A 19273-nucleotide genomic window follows, 5' to 3' on the forward strand; every position below is an offset into this window, starting at 1 on the left:
GCTCAGCTCTGACTAGACATAGGCCTCGCCTTGTCCCGAAAGAACAATGCACAGCCCCGGACACTTGTCTCCTAGATGAACACGTTAATGGGGGAATAACTGTTTCAGAGAGAAAACTACAGAATCAGGGACAAATAGGGATCTTCCACTTTAAAGATACCATAGCCCTGTATTCCTAGTTCCAGCCATAATACTCAGGACAGTCAAAATTCAGAAATGAAACATCCACACACGTTTGACAATCACTAGATATGTTTCCATGTTTAAAAGCACGAGAAAAAGAAATGATTTATACAGTTTGAAGAAAGGAAAAAGCCCAAACTCAATTTGGTCAGATATAAATGAGACAAGACTCTAGAATCCCCCTAACCAACGATATTTTCTTAAAAATAAAAGGCATTGTGTGTAGGACTACTGGGAACTAAAACTGACATTTACCTTGTGGCTATGATTTCTGATAAATATTATTCTAAAATTTCATAGTGTTTTAATTTTGACATAAATTAAAGAAAGGAAATACCAAAGTTTTGGCAAAGTTAATTACATTAATTATGTGCATATAAAATAATCATATACTTGAGATTTAGTATCAGCATGCTATACAAATTTAATATTCAAGTAACTTTAAGACTGGGTAATTTTTTTAAAGGGTGTATTTCCTTTTCAGAAGATACCATGAGTGAATGGTCCAGAAAGGTCTACTCTATGAAGAACGTGAACAGAGGAAGGTGCCACAATTAAAAAAAAAAATTAAATCAACACAATTTGAAAAGATGAAGACCTAGAATAAGCAGTTTATAAAATGATTTCTATGGATATGACTATGAACTCGCTCACCAAAATCAGATGTAGAAATGAGGAACTGTTGCTTGACATGAGGACACATAAGCTGTCAGTAGAAATCACTCCTCTAGTGGACGATAAAATAAAGAACAGCACAGACTTTTAAAATGCCATTTACACCAGAAATGCCAGTTCACCGAGGAAAGCTGAGATGCTCAGGGAGCAGGCCAACTTTTTAAAGTCATTGAAAGCAAAGCTGTCCAAATTACATTCAGTTCCTTTGCTCTTAAGCAGCCTGAGACTGAGTTTACTGTTCTTCCACGGAAATACAAGGAAACATAACAAGTAAGGCCGGCATCCAGAGACCACAGAGACTGACTGTGTCCCAGGGGGCAAATCCGAGAGAACACAGGCAGGGGCTCCCGCCACCACAGGGGTCCGACACGAACACGTCACTCAGCTTGGCTGGAGCCCAGCAAATTTCCAGGTGGGGTGACGCAGCGCCTTCACAACTCCAAAGAACAGTCGCCAGAGTCAACTCACGCTATGTGCCCCATGTGTGGACCAAGAAAGAGCGAGCAATCATAAGCCAAGCTGAACTTCAACTGGCTCCTCAAGTAACTCTGGGGGGTCGAAGAGTGACCCAAAAGGGAGTCCCAAACATTCCAGAAGACATACGGACAGACGCCAGCATCTGGGACACACGGTAGCTGCGGAAGAACTGCTGGACCGTAATGTAAGCACCATCTTTGGAGTATTATTAGAAATGGGACACGCAGTACCCCTCCTCCACTTCTGGTGAAACTACAGCAGACTTCCAACTATGTGATTCTCGGTTACTAAGGGCTGAGTGCAAAATCCAGTTTGATGGAGCTGGCGCTCCCCTAAAGCAGATGGTCTGTGAACGCCTGGCCCTGGTGCAGGACGGCAGGCCTCCCTTCCCCTCCCCGGCTCCCAGCGCCTTCCTCCCGCGCCCACACTCACGCCTTTCTCCACCTAGTGTAACACGCTCCTCTGCTCTGCTCACATTTAGATCCTGCTCTACTGGCCGTGCAATCGTACGGGGCACAAGAAGTGGGTGGGAAGGCGTGGATGGGACCACCAATTCCGGGGGCAGGCACTTTTCCTGCAAAGGGCTAGACAGCAAGGATCCATCCTCTCGTTGCCGCCCGAAGCAGCCTTAGATGATATGTGAGGATTACAGTGCTCGCTGTGTTCTAATAAACCTTCAGCTACAGCCACTGGAATCTGACTTTCATATATTTTTACATATTGTGAAATGAAACATTATTCCTTTGATTTTTCACTCAACCATTTAAAAAATGTAAAAATCATTCTTAGTTTATGGGCCATACGAAACAAACAACGGGTTGGACTAGTTGAGTAACATTTACCCAGTAGATGATATTAGTAAACAGTCTTCTACTTTTTAAAAATCGGTTGAGGTACAGCTGATTTACAACGTTAATGTCTGTTGTACAGCAAAGTGACTCCGTTATGTATGCCTTTTTTTCCATATTCTCTTCCATCATGGTTTGTCATGATGAAGTTACGATGCTGCAGCTCCTTCTGCTGCAGTGGGACCCTGTTCATCCATCCTGTATGTAAGAGTTTACACCTGCCAACCCGCAACTCCCAATCCTTGCCTTCCCCACCCCTCTTACCCTGGCAACGGGTCTGTTCTCTCTGTGAATCTGCGTCTGTTCTGTAGATAAGTTCATATGTGTCCTATTTTGGATTCCACACACAAGTGATATCATATGATATTTGTCCTTCTCTGACTAGACCGCTAACCCTTAATAAGAGATGTCTACTGGTTCCTGAAAAATGTCTCTCTGGTAATTTTGCATACTATTCAATTCAAACAAAATCGAACTTTTTTAAAGGCTGCCCAATCTGTTAAACCACAAAATGTCAAATACCAAGAAAAATATCTGAAGGGAAACTTCAGAAGAATGTAAAAATAAAAGACTCTGAGAGAGCAGGCAGAAGTAATACAATCATTCCTATTTCATTTGAGTGTTTTCAATTGAAAGTTCAAAGTGTCTCACAACTGAATCAGGCAATGTACTTAAAGTGAAGAAGGCGAAACTGCCTTTATAGGTCTGAATCCTCAAACCACCTCTTAATACTTCCTAAGTAGAGGGTTTTCAAATGTACTCCACAGAGGCTGAAAATCATGCTGGCTTTTTGCTAAAAACTAGAATAAATAATAATTAAGTAGTGTAGTTCCCAAGACACTTTAACAAAACAGGCTCAGGTCTTTAAATTCATTTTTTAATATACACTTTCTTGAGCATGTTTCAATTTTGACATTTTAAGAGTTGAAACAGTTACCCTGGTTACAATGTATCAATTTATTATGCCTTCAAATTCTAGTGTTCCAAGTGTAAGCAGATTTTAAACCTAGTGATTTTGCTAAAAATCCAGTGGGAGCTGGGCACATGAATGTGACTTAGGATTTACAGGCTCTATGATAATTTTACATTCGAATGTGGCCTCTCGTTGTTACAGTACTTTTTAAACAGTCAGGCCTTGACTCTTCAATCCTGAGGTATTCACTACACTTCCTGCTGACCACACCTACCAACCCCATGAGAGACTGCTGAAGACAAAGTCTGGACTGCAGTCGGCAAACACCAGTCCAAAGGGAAATTCACAGTATCTGGTAGATACTGTGTAAAATTACTCTCAGGAACTGTGCTCTGCATGAAAACGGGGTAGTAATGTAAGTGTACACGTTATTTTCAGATTAAATCATTAAACATACACACCAGTTTAATGTTTTTGGTTGTTGTACTTGGGCAAACAGACTGAACCTGATCTAAGATTTCCCGCTGCCCATTTCTGAAAGCAAAAAGCCACATATGGGATGTGCTTCAAATTCTACTTTACCTCTCTGGCCCCCTCTGGCATCCATCTGAAAAGTCTTGGAAAATGGGCAGAGATTTTAAAAAATCAGACATCAGTCAACCTGGGTGCTCAAATTGGGTCTACTCTGTTAAAGCTGTAAAACTGACTTTCTTTAAAAGCTGACATGATCAGATTTGGAGGCTAGTAAAATCATTTGCTACAATTCATTATGAAAGCCATGACGACTGTCCCGTGTCGACAGACTTGGTTCCTGTAACTTCCACTGAGGCTACACAGTCATTCTACCCATTTCCCCCCAATAGTTCCTAGTGTTCTTTCAAAACTGGAATAGGAAAACATGGGAAGACAAAGAACAGTATCTGCTGTGAATTATTCTACTGAATAATTGGCAAAATAAATCAAACTTTTTATACTCCACTGTATTTTCTGTAATAAAATTCTGAATGGTTTATTACAACTTATTATACCTAACAATATATCCCCAAAGAACTTTAGAACAAAGCTCCGCTCTGCTGCCAGCTGATCCCCATCTATTTTCCACTTACAGTGTCACAACATCAGAATATGAGAAGCGTTCCAATAGTTTTCTTTTTTTAAAAAATTTGAAAAACCACGGATCCAGAAGTTTCTGAAGTATATTTAGAGTCTGAGTTGTCACATCACCTTCAGGATGTTTTCTTTTTAGTTAATGCCATGTGACAATGAAAGATAACCACAATTTTTATCTAAATAATATTTCTGTTAAAATTCTGATCTCAACTTAACTATTGTTAGTTTACAAATAAAAAGGTAGATATCATAAATTAGGGTAAGCAAAGCATGCAAATCTAAAGAATCTATATCTGAATTCCTAGATTAGCATTAAAACCAATCACCGCAACAAATACCTCAACAGTATGCCTCGAGTGGAGAAGGGAAGCCATACTGAGCATTCAATGCCACAACGGTAAGGGTTCGGAGAAGCACCTGTGGCAGTTTCAGCAGTTTCTATATGGAATGCTCCCCCTTTCTAGGATTACTTGAAAAAATCAAGTCAATTCGAATTACGTAGCTGTAAAACATTGACATGTGTAGTTTTTACAGATTCAGAATCTTCTATGTGATTTAAAACGGGCAATGGTTCATAAACAGGAAACTTAAATAATAAGGGATCACATATTTGCAGGCAACATTTTGATTGAAAATACATACACATACATGAGGTGCAGAAGCACAGTTATCGGGCGCAGCCACTGTCGCGTGGCCACCGTGCCAAGGGCTGTCACTCTGAGACACTGCCTTCCGTTACTTCTAGTAATGTTTAGCATGAAGCCAATTTAATCATGTCAGTATTTCAACAAAAGTTTAACAGTATGGACTAAAAACCATTAACTCACGATTCTGGTTACTTTAAAATTTGGTATGCTGTATCTCAAATACATTAGTAACTATTCCTAGATGGAAATAAGCAAATACATGGAATCATTAAAAAAAAAAAAAAAAAGATAAAACATTACTAAACGCCCATTTGTACAGACAAAACATTACAAACATCTAAAATGTCTTCAATAAAAGAAAAACATGTGTATTTTTAACCCTTTGGTATCCAAACTCTTAAATAAGTAATTATGAAAACATTCTTAAATATATTTTTCAGGTAACAATAGGAAGAAAGTATTTTTTAAAGTTTCTACTTGAATAAATTTGGTGCCAAGTTTTCATTTCAAGTTCAACACTACTGGGGGTAGTTTTAATTTGCAACTGAACCCCAACTATGTCTGCATACATTAAAACACAACAGCATCATTCAAAGAGTCTGACAAAATAGTTAACAGGCTCCCACTATAATTTGGCAAAGGAAAAGACATCTGAATTTAGAAATCATTGGTTTTATTTGAAAGCACTATTTATAAAAGCGGTGATTAAACAAATATTAAAACGTGGGTACTATTCAGGCTGCTATGACAAGTCTAGAGCGCCCCAGGCCCCCCACTACCTGCTCCTTCCCAGCAAGCAGATCCCAGCAGCTGCCTTGGAGTGATCCCTCCACCTGCCTGCAGCCGCTTAATAAAGGAAACCAGAATCAGGAAACCCAGTCTGCTGCAGTGACAAGGCCAGAATGGAACGCACAGGATCCCAAGATCAGAAACTACTACTCACTTCCCCTACATTTCAGATTTGCACTATTACTCTGAAGGGCAAATGGGTGAACAAATGAAAAGAAGTTTCAAGCTTCAAATGTGAACAAATGTCTAATAGAGTAAATATGGATTACATTTTGCCACGGGCAAATGTGCAACCAGCTTTCGACACTAACATCAAATATGCTCGTCACGTGATTTGCCCCAGTGAAAATTCTGCTTCTAGACGGGGCTCTATGGGTCAGCAAATAAAGGTGGGTCATAAACCTGGACCAAACTAAACCAACTCCATTTCAGTTATGCATTCTTAGAAGTTCAGCAAAATACTTTTTTTGCAACACTGAAAAATCTATTAAGACCCCATGTTAAGACTTCTGTTAACTTTAATCACCTGTGTCCATTTTCTATATCAGGCAAGAAAGATTTTTTCAGAGTCAATCACTGAACTTGCCTATTTAAGGCCATGGATGCGTCTCTCCCTATCGATGATCATAACTAACTTTCTCTTGGGATCAAAATAATTAAGTTAAAATACATGTAGCTCATTGGAAGATCTATCCAGTCACCACAGAACCAATGGCTTTTATGAAATACTCTCTTATAGAAAGCTGTGGGACTCTGTCACAATTAAACACTGGCACCTGTACAAAGTGATATTAAAATAGACTAGCAAACTGGCCTTTGATGCAAGCAATTCTGAATCTCTAAATCTCACTAAATCCATTTTTCTCTTCTGAGGCATTAAAAAAATCGACTTTTATAGATTGATAAGGAAACATTCTCCATTATCTCTCAAGACAATAAAAATATTAAAAATCAATCAGTGTCAAAGTACTAAAGTAAAGCTAATTCAAGGGTAGAAAACCGTAGTTTACAAAGCTGGTAGTGACAGGTCTTAATCATCAGCAGACAGCAAATTTTCAAGAGTCTTTCTTGGAAATCCCATTAAGACTTAATTTTATATTGTTAGTTGAATTGACTGAAGAATCAACTTTCCCATGATATGATTTGCCCTTCTTCCAATCAAACAAGCAGCATTCAAACCGCGACTGCAAAGAACTGAACTGTCACACAAGCAAAGGTAACGATGCTGACAGTTTAACTTGATGCAGACTCCATCCCTGAGAAAGAGTGAGAAGCACCGGTAGCGCTCTGGATCATGTAAAGCATACACACTCACACTGTAATCTGGCCGCAGAACCGCCACCGTCCTGTTGGTTCTTAGTTTTGGATGGAAACAGTGGCAGATACCAACAACAATCATATAAGCAGAAACAAAACCTTACGTGAAAAAGAAAACTTGGCACCAAAACTCAAGATGTAAAATAAGAGAAGAAAAAGAAACTCCATCGACATACTCACGTGTGGTGCCAGCACGTGCGCCACGGCGCACGGCAGCGGCGTGCGTTACCTTAGGGACGCGGCCTACATTGACAAGTAGGGTATGTAACAAACCGCTCTAGCCACGGTCGCCTGGCCCGCAGGCCCTCACCATTATCTACCCCATGACCAAAAAAGCAGCAACTTCAGATTTTGGCCACTTTATGTAGCAGATATATAAAAAGCAAAGTAGGAGTTAATAACAAAATTATTAATTACCACCAAGTGTGATAAAACACTGATACAAGACAGCTCTTAATCTAGTCACAGAAAAAGGAAAAATTTCCACTACTCCATTTACAGCATGTAATATTAACACTCCAGTTCAATCTGAACTGGGGAAAAAAAATTAGTAACTTTAAGTAAGGTAATTTTGTGCCCCTTGATGCTCTTAAAACAAAAAGGCACTGGTCAGGGCTGCACCTTACCATATGGGCAGCCTAACAGAAAACAAAAGACCTAAGTATATCATAATTTGGGGGGGAATTAAAGTATTATTTGTTGGTAGACTAAAAGTATTAAACTATAAAAATGTGCAGAACAGATATTAAAAAGCAATTTACAATTTGGCTTACTGGCAACATTGACATTTTGTCTGTGTGTTAAAACTGAATAACCACACGTACAACAGCGATTAATAATGACCACTGGGCTCTACCTCCAGGCCAAAGACTTACAATTTTAAACACTGCGTTTGGCAGGTGGCTCAGGCTAAGTATTTGTTCTAAAAACTATGTGAAAGTTCAGACCAGGGAAATCACCATGTGCAGGGTCCCAAGGGAGGGGCTTATACTGAGAAGGAAAAGCAAGCTGGCACTCAGGCCATGCTCAGTCACACTTGGTGGGAAAGAGACACTCGAGGGTCCTGTAACAAGGACAGAATTGTAAATAAAATGATCTCATTTAAAAAAGACACCTATTAAAAAAAGGACATAGCAAAAGAAAGATATTTACTGGTTCAAAGGATTAAGCTATCCATTAAAGTGAATAAAACATCTTAGTAATAAAATGCTCAGGACCAATTATTGTTTAGAAAAATAAGTCATCAAGAAGATCAACTTCTGATTATTCATTATTTTAATAAATGACAATTAAGGAATTTAATCGATTATTTTATGACTCTGTATTTCATAATCAAAGCTTCTGTTATTAAAATTAAAGATCAGAGTTTTAAACCTAAAAACAGCAAAGAAAATGGCATCTATAACTTTGCTTTAAAGCAATGCATGGAGAATCGTCTCAGTGCTTTTTAAAACTATGTAATATATTCATTAGTGAATCATCAATTGTTTTTACATTACCTTAAGTTATAACTACACATGAAGTCACAAGGCTCCCTGCAATGTAACAGGTAATACAGGTCATGGTTATAACACTAAATGGCTATACAAGTAAATGATTCAAGCCCATACCAATGTCCAGTCTTAACAATATAACACTTCCTGAAACAGAAGCTAAGATACTAAGAGTCTAATGATAGCCCTTGGTATTAGACAGGCCTTACATTAATGTATATGGTTCTGCTGTCCAGGATCTATTTTCAATATTTATTATAATACAGAGTCAAAACAATGAAGTGGAAACCAAAGGGTTAAACTAAGTTTTGTGGGTTTTTTCCCAAAGTCTAAATTTTCACATTTCCAATTAGAATAAAGTGATTTGTAATTAATTTTTCTGAAATAGTCAATACACTCGGTAAAACAAGAAAGCTGATATTATCACAGTTATTTTGGTTATTACAGCTCTATAGCTTACACTCAACATTTAAGGGTGAAAACCGCATCCATTTTGTTAATGCTGTGAACTGCAGAAGAAAAATTTTTATAATAAATCTTTAAGAGAAAGTTAATACAAATAAATTTAATACTAAAATAAATGTATAATGCCATGTCTAGCTAATGATTTGCATACACAATCACATTTTAAAATTAATACACTTAAATGCTAATATTGTTCAATGAAGCTCTAAATAAGCCAGTTGATGTAACCTGGGCTAAGACAAGGATATTCTAAAATTATGACATCAGTATCAAAAACTCAGAATGAGTTTGAAGTCTATTGTATACAGTTCCATTTTCCATGGAATTATAAAATCATTAAAAATCATAGGTTTTAAAACATAAGATGTTCTCATATCTAATAAAAGATAAGGAAATAAAAATTTAGAAAAGCTAACTGTCTGCAAGATATTTTGAGCCAGAGAGGCCTGAAAAGATAATGTAATCCAATTCAAGGCACTCATTTTGAAACTAAAACTTGGCAAAATTTGAAGACTCGCCCACAGTGACACAGCTAGGTGGTGGCAAAGTCAACAATGCCAGGCTCCAAACTTAACGGGTTAACTGTCATCTCCACCCTAATTCACTTGCTCACTCTCATGGCAAGAATTCCAAGGCTGCTGTGGTCAAGGCCCCTTCTGCTGGTGGTCAACTTAACCCACACAACAACCTGCTTACTACCGCCAACTGATCTAAAAAGCAAAACTATATTACTAATGTTAAAAAAAAAGCTTAGAACTTGTGCTTGCTCTAAACCTGTCTCTAAACACAGCACCCCTGACTACATCTTCCGTTGGCAGGAATAAATGAAGACGCTTACTCGACTTGAGCCCCGTTAGCCACCAGGGCACTAATGCAGTCCAGGCTCCCAGAGCGAGCCGCCTTGTGAATAGGAGTCTCGCCCTCACAGTCCTGAAACGACAAAAATGATACACAACAGTGAAAACATTCAGATCCACATTCCAGAGTCATTAATGAAGGCCGTGGACCATCTCAGCCCTCTTTGAAACAGAGTAAGGTAAGCCAAATTTAAAGCAAAACACAAAAAAAATGTAGATGAAAGAGAACAGAAGAGCAGACCAAGGAAGGAGCACACTCTCCTGGATTCTCAGGGCGAAAACAGAACCACCAAGGGGCCTTGGCAGCAATGACAGCATGTGTACTGTAGGCGCAATTGAGAAATAATTCTTATGGTGAATCACTGTGCAAATGAATATACAACGCAAGATCACTGTCCTCACACAAAACTAGTAACCCAGGCCTAACATCCAAGGCCTGGTCTAGTGTACCCATGTTTATCTGCATCTCCCACAGGGACACCCTGAGGCCACACATCATCTCAGGCACAGCCAGTGCCCCCACTGCCCCGGATGTTTTAACCTGAGCGTGAATCAGGACTATGCTTTAGACGAGACTGCTGAGATAAAGCAGAGAAGGCGATGGCGCCCCACTCCAGTACTCTTGCCTGGAAAATCCCATGGACGGAGGAGCCTAGTGGGCTGCAGTCCATGGAGTCGCTGGGAGTCAGACACGACTGAGCGACTTCACTTTCACTTTTCACTTGCACGCACTGGAGAAGGAAATGGCAACCTACTCCAGCATTCTTGCCTGGAGCATCCCAGGGACGGGGGGAGTCTGGTGGGCTGCCGTCTATGGGGTCGCACAGGGTCGGACACGACTGAATCGACTTAGCAGCAGCAGCAACAGCTGAGATAAATGGTCGAGAAAAAATAGAGAACACAGAGTCAGACACAGGCAGCTCTGCACAGTTTAGGCTGTTTGTGACGGGCAGCTGTGTTTAAGGACCTTCAGAAAGGCTGCATTAGAACCTTTCCTTCAGAGGAGAAGGAAATGGCAACCCACTGCAGTATTCTTACCTAGAGAATCCCATGGACAGAGGAGCCTGGAAGGCTGCTGTCCACAGGGTCACACAGAGTTGGACACGACTGAAGCGACTTAGCAAGCATGCATGCATTGGAGAAGGAAATGGCAACCTACTCCAGTATTCTTGCCTGGAGAATCCCAGGGACGGGGGAGCCTGGTGGGCTGCCGTTTATGGGGTCGCAAAGTCGGACATGACTGAAGTGACTTAGCAGCAGCAGCAGCCCCTTCAGAAAACAACGTTGAAGGAGGCAGAGGCAGTGAGTGATTCAGGGAGATGACTCTGAAGAATAATACAGTCATTAAAGAAAAGGATTACTCTACACTGTATGAAAGGACCAAAACAATCTGAAATACAATTTCATTCACAGACGCGGGGGTAAAATAAAAGGTCAAGAAAGAGCGAGCAAGAGAAGCTGCTTCTGTTAGAACAACTGATTTAGGACTTTCTGCTTCAGAAATGCCAACAGTCCTTGAATCAATCATATCCCATCATCACTGAATGGGAACTTGGTGCATAAGACTATACACAGCTACGGGAAAAGACAGGAAGCAGGAGTGAGGCAACTGCGCACACGCACAGCACTGGGGACCATTAGCTCACAGGGGAGACTGAGGTGAGGGCTGCATAGACAGAGCGGCAGAGCACTGTACGAAACAACACAATGGGAAAGACTCAACTGCTTACTGGAGCGAAAAGCACGTATAAAGCTCACAAGCAATGTAAAATTCCCAACAGGATAGTCCCATCTTTGAAGAAAGAAACAGAAAATCATACAGTAAACTATCTGGTAAAGTCAGACTTACGACAACTACAAAAACCTACCCCCTATTCTCTGAAAGGGGAGGGAGGGGAGAGGCACGTACTAAGGACACGCAGAAAGGAGGCAACAAGCACCCATGTGCATCGCCAGGAAGAGCAGAACCAAGACTCAGATGACATTCTGCCAAATAACAGAGACTAAAGAACACAAAGCGGACTTTTAAAAACTATCTTTAGTACAAGAAAAGGTTTTCTATATTGTTTCAAGAAGACGGTGAGATAGCAACAGAAGGCAGAGAAGAGAGCAGAGCCACCCTGCTCCTACTTCGTGGTGTGCGAGGAGACCATTTCAGCTGGGAAGGGCAGAATGAACACTATTTAAAGAAAACTGCAACCAACGGAATGAGAGGCAAGAGCCATTTCATGGTTGCTCACATCTCAAGTTCAGGCCAGTCATATTTCAAAAATACCAAACGGCTTGTAACATGATTCTAGAACTACTGCTGGCAGACTCTGAGTCACAAAAGACAGAGGGAGCCGCGCCAGAGACCCGAGGCAGACAAGCCACCTTGAATCTTAATTAAAAAAAAAAAAAACAAAAAAAAACCACCTTATTTCTAATCTAGTTATAAGAAACTAAAGGCAGTATCAAACACCAGCACCATTCTAGAAGGGGTATTAAAGACAGGACCTATGGACTACAAAAATAAACCACTTAAAAATGAACTCCACTTCCTCTTTGGGTCATCTCAGAGCACTGAGCCTCGAGACAGCACATCCAGGCTCAGTGACCACTCATGCCAACCTCAGCGATGGCAGCAAAAGTCTCCATTACACTTGAGGAAAATGAGCTCAGAAAGGATAGTAGTAACTAACATGCCAAAAGATTAAGACTAGAACATGAGTTAAAACAAAATTTATTAAGACTAGGTTCCAAAAATTATACGCACACGAAGAATAACAAAAACCTGGATTTAGTTTTGTATGTTTATGTGGGAAATGAGGAAAAACTGTCTACCTTGAGATGAGCCGACAGGAAGCCTACTGGGGCCTCAGGGGCGCGGGGTGCTGGTCACGGCAGTCCAGCCTGGCAGCCGAGCCTCAGAGGGGCCGAAGCTCCCCCTGTGAGACCGCAGCCAGCCAAGGTCCCCCCAAGAGGGATGTCAGGACGCAGCAATACCCTCGTCTGTGAGAGGACTGGGGACGTGGAGCCAGGTGGGCCGTTTCAACACTAGAGGAGAGCTGCAAGGAGACTGGGATCTGGGGTCTGCCCTGGGAGCAGAACTGAGGAGGGCTTCTACACAGTACCATCCAGAGCAGCTCAGGGAAGGGGTGCCTGCAGAAAATACCGAGCTGCTATAAATCATTATATGAAAAGGGGGCTTCTGGGCTTAAAAATCTTTGAAACACAGCATTAGACGACTTCTTTAGAGCTCTCCAAATTAAATGTTATGTAACAACTTAATTAAAATAATCATGAAGAAGGTTCTACACTTAAAACTCTACATATATACTAAACAGTAATTACTGCTGTTCACACTGTCCTATCTCACTGATAAGGAAGTTGAGTCACAACCAAGAAAACAGCTTGCCCAAGGCCAGAGAGACAGGAGGCAGGGCGCGCCCTTTCCACCAGGAGGAAGGGGGAGGAGAATCCAGGAGCAGGAAGGAGACCGGTGGGGACAGGCGACGCCCAGCGCCACAACCACACACAGCTGCCCCCTGGGAACTCCTGAATCCTCGGACAAAGGCGACAAAGCACAGGAGGAGCCTGTGTGAGAGAGGGTGGCGTGGAGGGTAACTGGTGAGCGGAGCAGCAAGAAATGGGCCCAAATCCAGGCTCTCCTCGTGGCCCTTCCTCTCTACCCAGTCGCACCCTCACTCCCCTTCCTCACTGACCCGAGTCAAACGACTGCTACACCACCTTTCCTCAATCTGGTGTCTAGGAGTCACTTTCTACTTGACCCCTGACTACCTCCCTCCATCTGGTCATCATCCCCACCTAGTACCTGGCGCGACGTAACTCAGATGGTGAACTGCCGAAGCTAACGCGCCTGCTGAAGCTATCGCAACCAGACGACTGTAGATGACTTCACAGCCACTCTTCTGCTGAACAGGTGTGTTCTCACAACCATCGGTGGGGATGAAGCTAAGGCAGCTGTGAGCAGGGGAGCCAGGAAACCTAGGCTCACGACCAGACTCCTTCCGCACCAGCTGTGACCTTGGGCAGCTCGCTTCATCACAGCGAGTCACACAACAGGTGAAAGCACTCTGAGCAGAAAGCATCGCTCCGTGAAGGCCGATTACCCACAAACAGCTTAATAAACTTAAGTTCCAGCTAGCCCACAGGCAAAGGTCTTACACTCTAATTAAGGCCTCAATTTAAAACTCAACACCATGGGATTACAGCTGGAAAAAGAAAACAAAAACAAACCATGTCAATCACAGGCACTCCCTTACCGGTTTGTTAATGCTGGCTCCTGCTTGGATCAACCAGACGAGGCACTGAGGGTGTCCCCCGAAAGCGGCAATGTGGGCTGGGGTCTGTGCGTAACGGGTGGTGGAGACGTCCAGGGTGGCCCCCGCTCTCACCAACTGTATCAAGCATTCCAACTTGGAGAAGAGGGGATGAAAGAGGCACAAAAGTCAGTATACTAGTAACACTGCTCAATCTAAACTCTATGGTGGAGACAAGCGGTGTTTTGCTCGACTTTTTTCTGTTTAAGAAAGTAAGTCATGCCTCCCCAATATCACAAAATTTAAAAGGCTTATTTAAAAACACATTTTTCCTCTTCCTTGTAAAAAAGCTGGTACACAGGAATAGGAAGTCAAAATGATAGACACAATACAAATTTAAATGTTTTTTCTACAACTAACAAAACCAATATAATGTAAATCAACTATACTTCAATCTTTAAAAGCTCAAATCAGAAGAGACTAGATTGTGTATTCCAGGATTTTGATCAGAACTAAGCTTTGCCACTATCACGAACTATTCTAAAAAAGTTATGAACAGTTAAGAGTGATTAGTTGGATTTTCTGTGTCCTGCACAGGCCGCACTCAGGGCCAGCTCCAGATCTCAGGGAGAAGACAGTGCTGAGCAGGCGAGAGGGCAGCATTCATCTTGTCACAGTCTGTATAGAACCCCTCCCCCCATCCAGGAAAAAACTGGCTGAGCAGCACAGGTGAGCTCTGCCCAGGCAGGTGACTCAGACAGACAGATGGGCGGGAGTCAGGACGAGACTCTGCAGCCGGACACCAGTACCACACTAGCCTCTGGAGAAAGAGCCATCACACTCAAGGATTCAGCAAGTGCCTACGCTGTGCCCAGCACTGTGAGGGAAGGTCTGCTGTCCTCAGAGACTCCCACTGTTCCACCCAGCGTGTCCTCAGATCGAGGACGATCGCCTGTTTCTCCTTCCCAAACACCATGCAGACTCAGTGGGGGAAAAAAATTGCTCACTGCCAGCAATTCTCCTCCAGAGGACAGACCTCAGGTGAGGAACAATCGGCTACCCCTGGGTCTCACCCCGTGTCTCTTATCCTCTTTCAGTAATTTCATTGTTTCCTTGCAAAAGACAGAGCACTGCCATCAACAATTTTGTGAGGATGAACTCGTAGTTGGTGGTACAGATTTAAAATATGGTTTGTCTTCAAGAAATCTGAATCTGAGAGTAAAGGCTGAAAAAGAGGTACTATTTTGGTGTATTTTTATATATTGCTTTTAATGTACTGAGTGAAAAATGAAGGCCAGGAGTAGTGACAAGATGAGCAGGTCTCAAAGCAGCACAAATGAAGTGAGGATAAAAACCACTTGATACGCCAAAAGTGGTTAATCTTAATATGAACCGAGAGGTCCCCGGACTTAAATTTGTTAACCACGGTTTGATGAAGGAAACCAGGTTTGGAATTTTGGAAAGATACTGTTCAGTAGGACACCTTGTAAAAACAAGGTGTAATCAGAGTTTTTAAATGTCTGGTTTAGTCCTCTGGGCGAGAACAAGCCTCATAAAATGGTTAGGTAATTAGTGCGCAGTTGGCACATTTCTAGGAACACAGATTGAGGGCTGAGAGTAGTTCACAACATGCTAAGCGCTCAGCTGGCTCTCGCACAGGCGGAGAACAATGAGGGCTCGGTGCAGGCTCGGTTGCGTCTGACTCTTTCGCAGCTCCATGGACTACAGCCCGCCAGGCTCCCCTGCCCATGGGACTCCCCGGGCAAGAACACTGGAGGGGGCTGCCACTTTCTTCTCCAGGGAGAATTTCCCACCCAGGGATGGAACCCACGACTCTTGCATTGGCGGGAGGGGTGGGGTGGGTGGTTCTTTACCACTGAGCCGCCTGCAATGCCCTCAGAGTCATTCACAGCATGCTAAATGGTCAGCTGGCTCTTACACAGGCAGAGAACAGTGAAGGCCTGCGTGTGCACCAAAGGAGGGAAGCTGCGGGCAGGGTGCGGGGAGGCAGGGCTGAAAATTCTCAGTCCAGAGTCCTGGCCTAACTTTTGCCCTAACAGCCTTTTCTCACGGCCCCTTCTGCATCGAAGACCCTACAGTGAGAGTAAAGACAACCAAAGGCACTAAAATAAAAGGCTCCAGTTACAACTTTTGGTCTCTGAGGGCCATCTACTACTTGGGGTCCAGTGTTACTACTCATGTTCTGTACAAGTAGAGACTTGGTGAATTCAGCTGGCTTCATTTTTATTACCAAATACACATGCATGAAATCCACCACTTCCATCATCATAGCCATCTTCCAGTTATGGCTATATTTAATTCCTAAAGATAGGGAAGTACCTGTGCCTTGGTAAATATTTCTAAACAGCCCTTTGTAAGGAGTCCTTAGGCATTTTACAGAATGTTTGGGATTGCCATGCTGTGTCCTTCTCAATCAGGGTAGGGAGGATCGGAATCAATAGGGGAACCTTTCCCCCAAAAACCTGCCTTGGCTATTACAAGGGTGGTGGCGGTACTGTTTAGTCCCTAAGTCGTTTCCGACCCTTTGGGACCCCATGGACCGTGGCCCACCAGGCTCCTCTGTCCACGGGATTTCCCAGACTAGAATATTGGAAGGAGTTGCCATTCCTTCTCCAGGGGATCTTCTCAACCCGGGACGGAACCGTCTCCTGCATTGGCAGGCGAGTTCCTTATCCTTGGAACACCTGGGAAGCCCGTTACCAGGGTGTCTCTTGCCCTCCCCCCGCCCCCCAAACACGAAGAAGCCGAGAACCAATGCTTTGAGAATGAAGCAAGACGCGCTCAGCAGGGAGATGGCTCCCGGGCTAATTGACCGGCTGGGGAAATCCACATTCCAGGCTGCAGGGAGACGCGCCGGAAGGCGCTTTTGTTCCTGTTTATTGACACTGATTTCCCCGAGGCCCGCGGGGTGTTGGGGGAATCTCAAGGCCCCGGACGACTACCCTCCTCGCCCCGCCGCCGTGACTCCCTCTCACTTCTCTCACTGAGATAAACCCGGCTTCGTTTTCCTGGGGGCCGGGAAGCTGCTTCCCCAAAGTTCTCGCTGGGCTGTGACCGCAGCCGGTACAAGCAAGTCGTTGCGGCCGCTTCTGAGAAGCCTGGAGGACGCCCCTGGACGAGCACTCCTCGGGTCGAGCCACCCAAGGACCGCGCGGACGGGGCACGCCGGTGCCCTTGCCCGCAGACGCCCATGGACAGAGGAGCCTGACAGGCCCAGTCCACGGGGTCGCAAGAGGCGGACACGACCGAGCGAGCACACCGACCCGCTCCGCCCAGTCCCGAGGCAACCGACGCGCCGCGGACCACACAACCCGGGCAACACGCGGCCCGGAGCCCCCCAGAAGCGCCGAGGCCGACAGGCTGCCGGGGACGCGGCCGCCTGAGCCCGAAACCCTCCAACTCGGCCCTCGGGTGGCGGCCCCGCCTCGGGACCTGAGGGCGGCTCCCCCCGCGGGCGCGAGGAGGCCCGGCAGAGGCTCCGCGCGTTGAAGTTCCCCTCAGAGAGCCTTCCCTCGGAGACGCGCCCGCGCGCCGCCCTGAGAGCCTCCCCTCAGAGACGCTCGCGCCGGCGCGCCACTTAGCGCGCCGCGTCTCCACCAAGGGCGGCCCGGCCCTCAGCTCCGCCGGCTGCGAACGAACCTCGCCGCCTGGGCGGCGCCTCGGAGCGGCAGCCCGCGTCCGAAACTTGCGCCGCCGCACATGCGCCGCGCACGCCGGGCCCGTTTCCGCCGGCGCGCCCCGCGCGCCCCTCGGGGCCGCGGTCGCCCCCCGCGCCGCCGACCAAACGCCCCGGACCCTCGCGGCGCCGCCGCGGCCCCCCCGGTTCTGCCCCCGTCCCCGATACGCCCCGCGACCCCCGAGCCTCAGCCCCCGACCCCTTCTCCTCGGCCCCCGCAGCAAAGCCGCGGAAGATGGCGCCTTAAAGGGCCCGCGCCCACCTTGCCGAAGTGTGCGGCCCAGTGCACCGGCGTCCAGCCGTAGAAGGAGTCCTCGGCGGCCAGATGGGCGCGCGGCGTCTGCTGCAGCAGCGAGCAGAGCGCGGCCAGGTCCCCGTCGCGGCAGGCGCGGTGCAGCGGGAAGCGGAGCGACAGCAGCTCCTCGCTGGAGAAGCCCGCCTCCACACCCGCGCCCGCTCCCACCGCCGACATGGTCCGTCACGGAAGAGCGCGGACTGGCGAGCAGAGAAGACGCCTCACGGAGGACCCGAGAGGCCACCGCCGCCGTCCGAGCACAAAGGAGCGAAAGCAGCGCGGCCGCTGCGTCCCGCCTGCTGCCGAGCCGAGAGCGCACAGGGACGGGGCGGGGCGGGGCGGGGGCGTGGCCTGCGGCGCCGGGCTGGAAGGCGAGGCCTGAAGCGTCGGGGGTGGGGCCAGGATCCCTGGGGCGGGGCCGGGCGGGGCGGGGCGGGGCTAGGCCCCTCCCGGTCCCTGCGGGCGGGTGCATCTCTGGCTTGCGTCTCCTGTCCAGACCTCAGGGCTGACGGTGTCTTGACCCCCTTAATGAAAATTTCCCGGAGCCGCAGGTTTGGGGTGCGGGCACAGCCCCCTGCGGCTACGGCCTCGCGGCTCTAATTCTCGCAGTGAAACAGGCGGTGCGTCTGTGGGGCCCCGAGAGCGGTTCCCGCGCTCTGGGTCCTGCTTCTCAGGTGGGCCGCACGCTTCCGAGAACCCAGGGCGAAAATGCTGAGAAACCCCGCAGCACGCAAGGAAATACCAAATGCTCTCTCTGTGGTCGAGATCACAGGATTTTGAAGATTTTTTTTCTGATTATGAGTAATATGTGAAAATCATCAATCATTTCATTTATCAAGGAGTAACGTTTATTATACGGAGAAGGCAATGGCACCCCACTCCAGTACTCTTGCCTGGAAAATCCCATGGACGGAGGAGCCTGGTAGGCGGCAGTCCATGGGGTCGCACAGAGTTGGACACGACTGAGCAACTTCACTTTCACTTTTCACTTTCATGCATTGGAGAAGGAAATGGCAACCCACTCCAGTGTTCTTGCCTGGAGAATCCCAGGGACGGGGAAGCCTGGTGGACTCCTGTCTATGGGGTCGCACAGAGTCGAACACGACTGAAGTGACTTAGCCGCAGCAACGTCTGTTATGGAGAAGGGAATGGCAACCCACTCCAGTATTCTTGCCTGGGAAATTCCATGGACAGAGGAGCCTGGTGGGCTACAGTCAATGGAATCGCAAAGAGTCGGACAAGACT

General features: G+C 45.7%; 1 protein-coding gene across 15 annotated transcripts in view; it reads right to left on the reverse strand.

Moving 5' to 3' along the window:
* The window catches only part of ANKRD10 (ankyrin repeat domain 10), a 31922-nt gene extending 13575 nt beyond the window's left edge, over positions 1–18347 (reverse strand). For 3 of the 15 annotated variants that reach the window (XR_015137760.1, XR_015137759.1, XM_086328674.1), the window contains exons 1-4: positions 17996–18347; positions 14040–14192; positions 9756–9847; positions 8459–8494 (exon numbers count right to left, since the gene is read on the reverse strand). Coding sequence is in view for 5 of the 15 variants with exons in the window: in XM_086328674.1 (XP_086184800.1) it covers positions 8459–8494; positions 9756–9847; positions 14040–14192; positions 17996–18205 (491 nt within the window). In the remaining 10 variants the exon portion in view is untranslated. Of the gene's footprint in view, positions 1–4544; positions 4709–8458; positions 8495–9755; positions 9848–14039; positions 14193–17995 lie in introns of all 15 variants that reach the window. The other 12 variants (XR_015137762.1, XR_015137761.1, XM_086328675.1 and 9 more) reach the window with 6 other exon arrangements.
* Between the last annotated feature and the right edge of the window lie 926 nt (positions 18348–19273).

Source organism: Bos grunniens, chromosome 12 (genome assembly GCF_055505025.1).
Source record: "Bos grunniens cultivar Pamir isolate PY7600 chromosome 12, Bosgru_T2T1.0, whole genome shotgun sequence".
Lineage (NCBI taxonomy): Eukaryota > Metazoa > Chordata > Mammalia > Artiodactyla > Bovidae > Bos > Bos grunniens.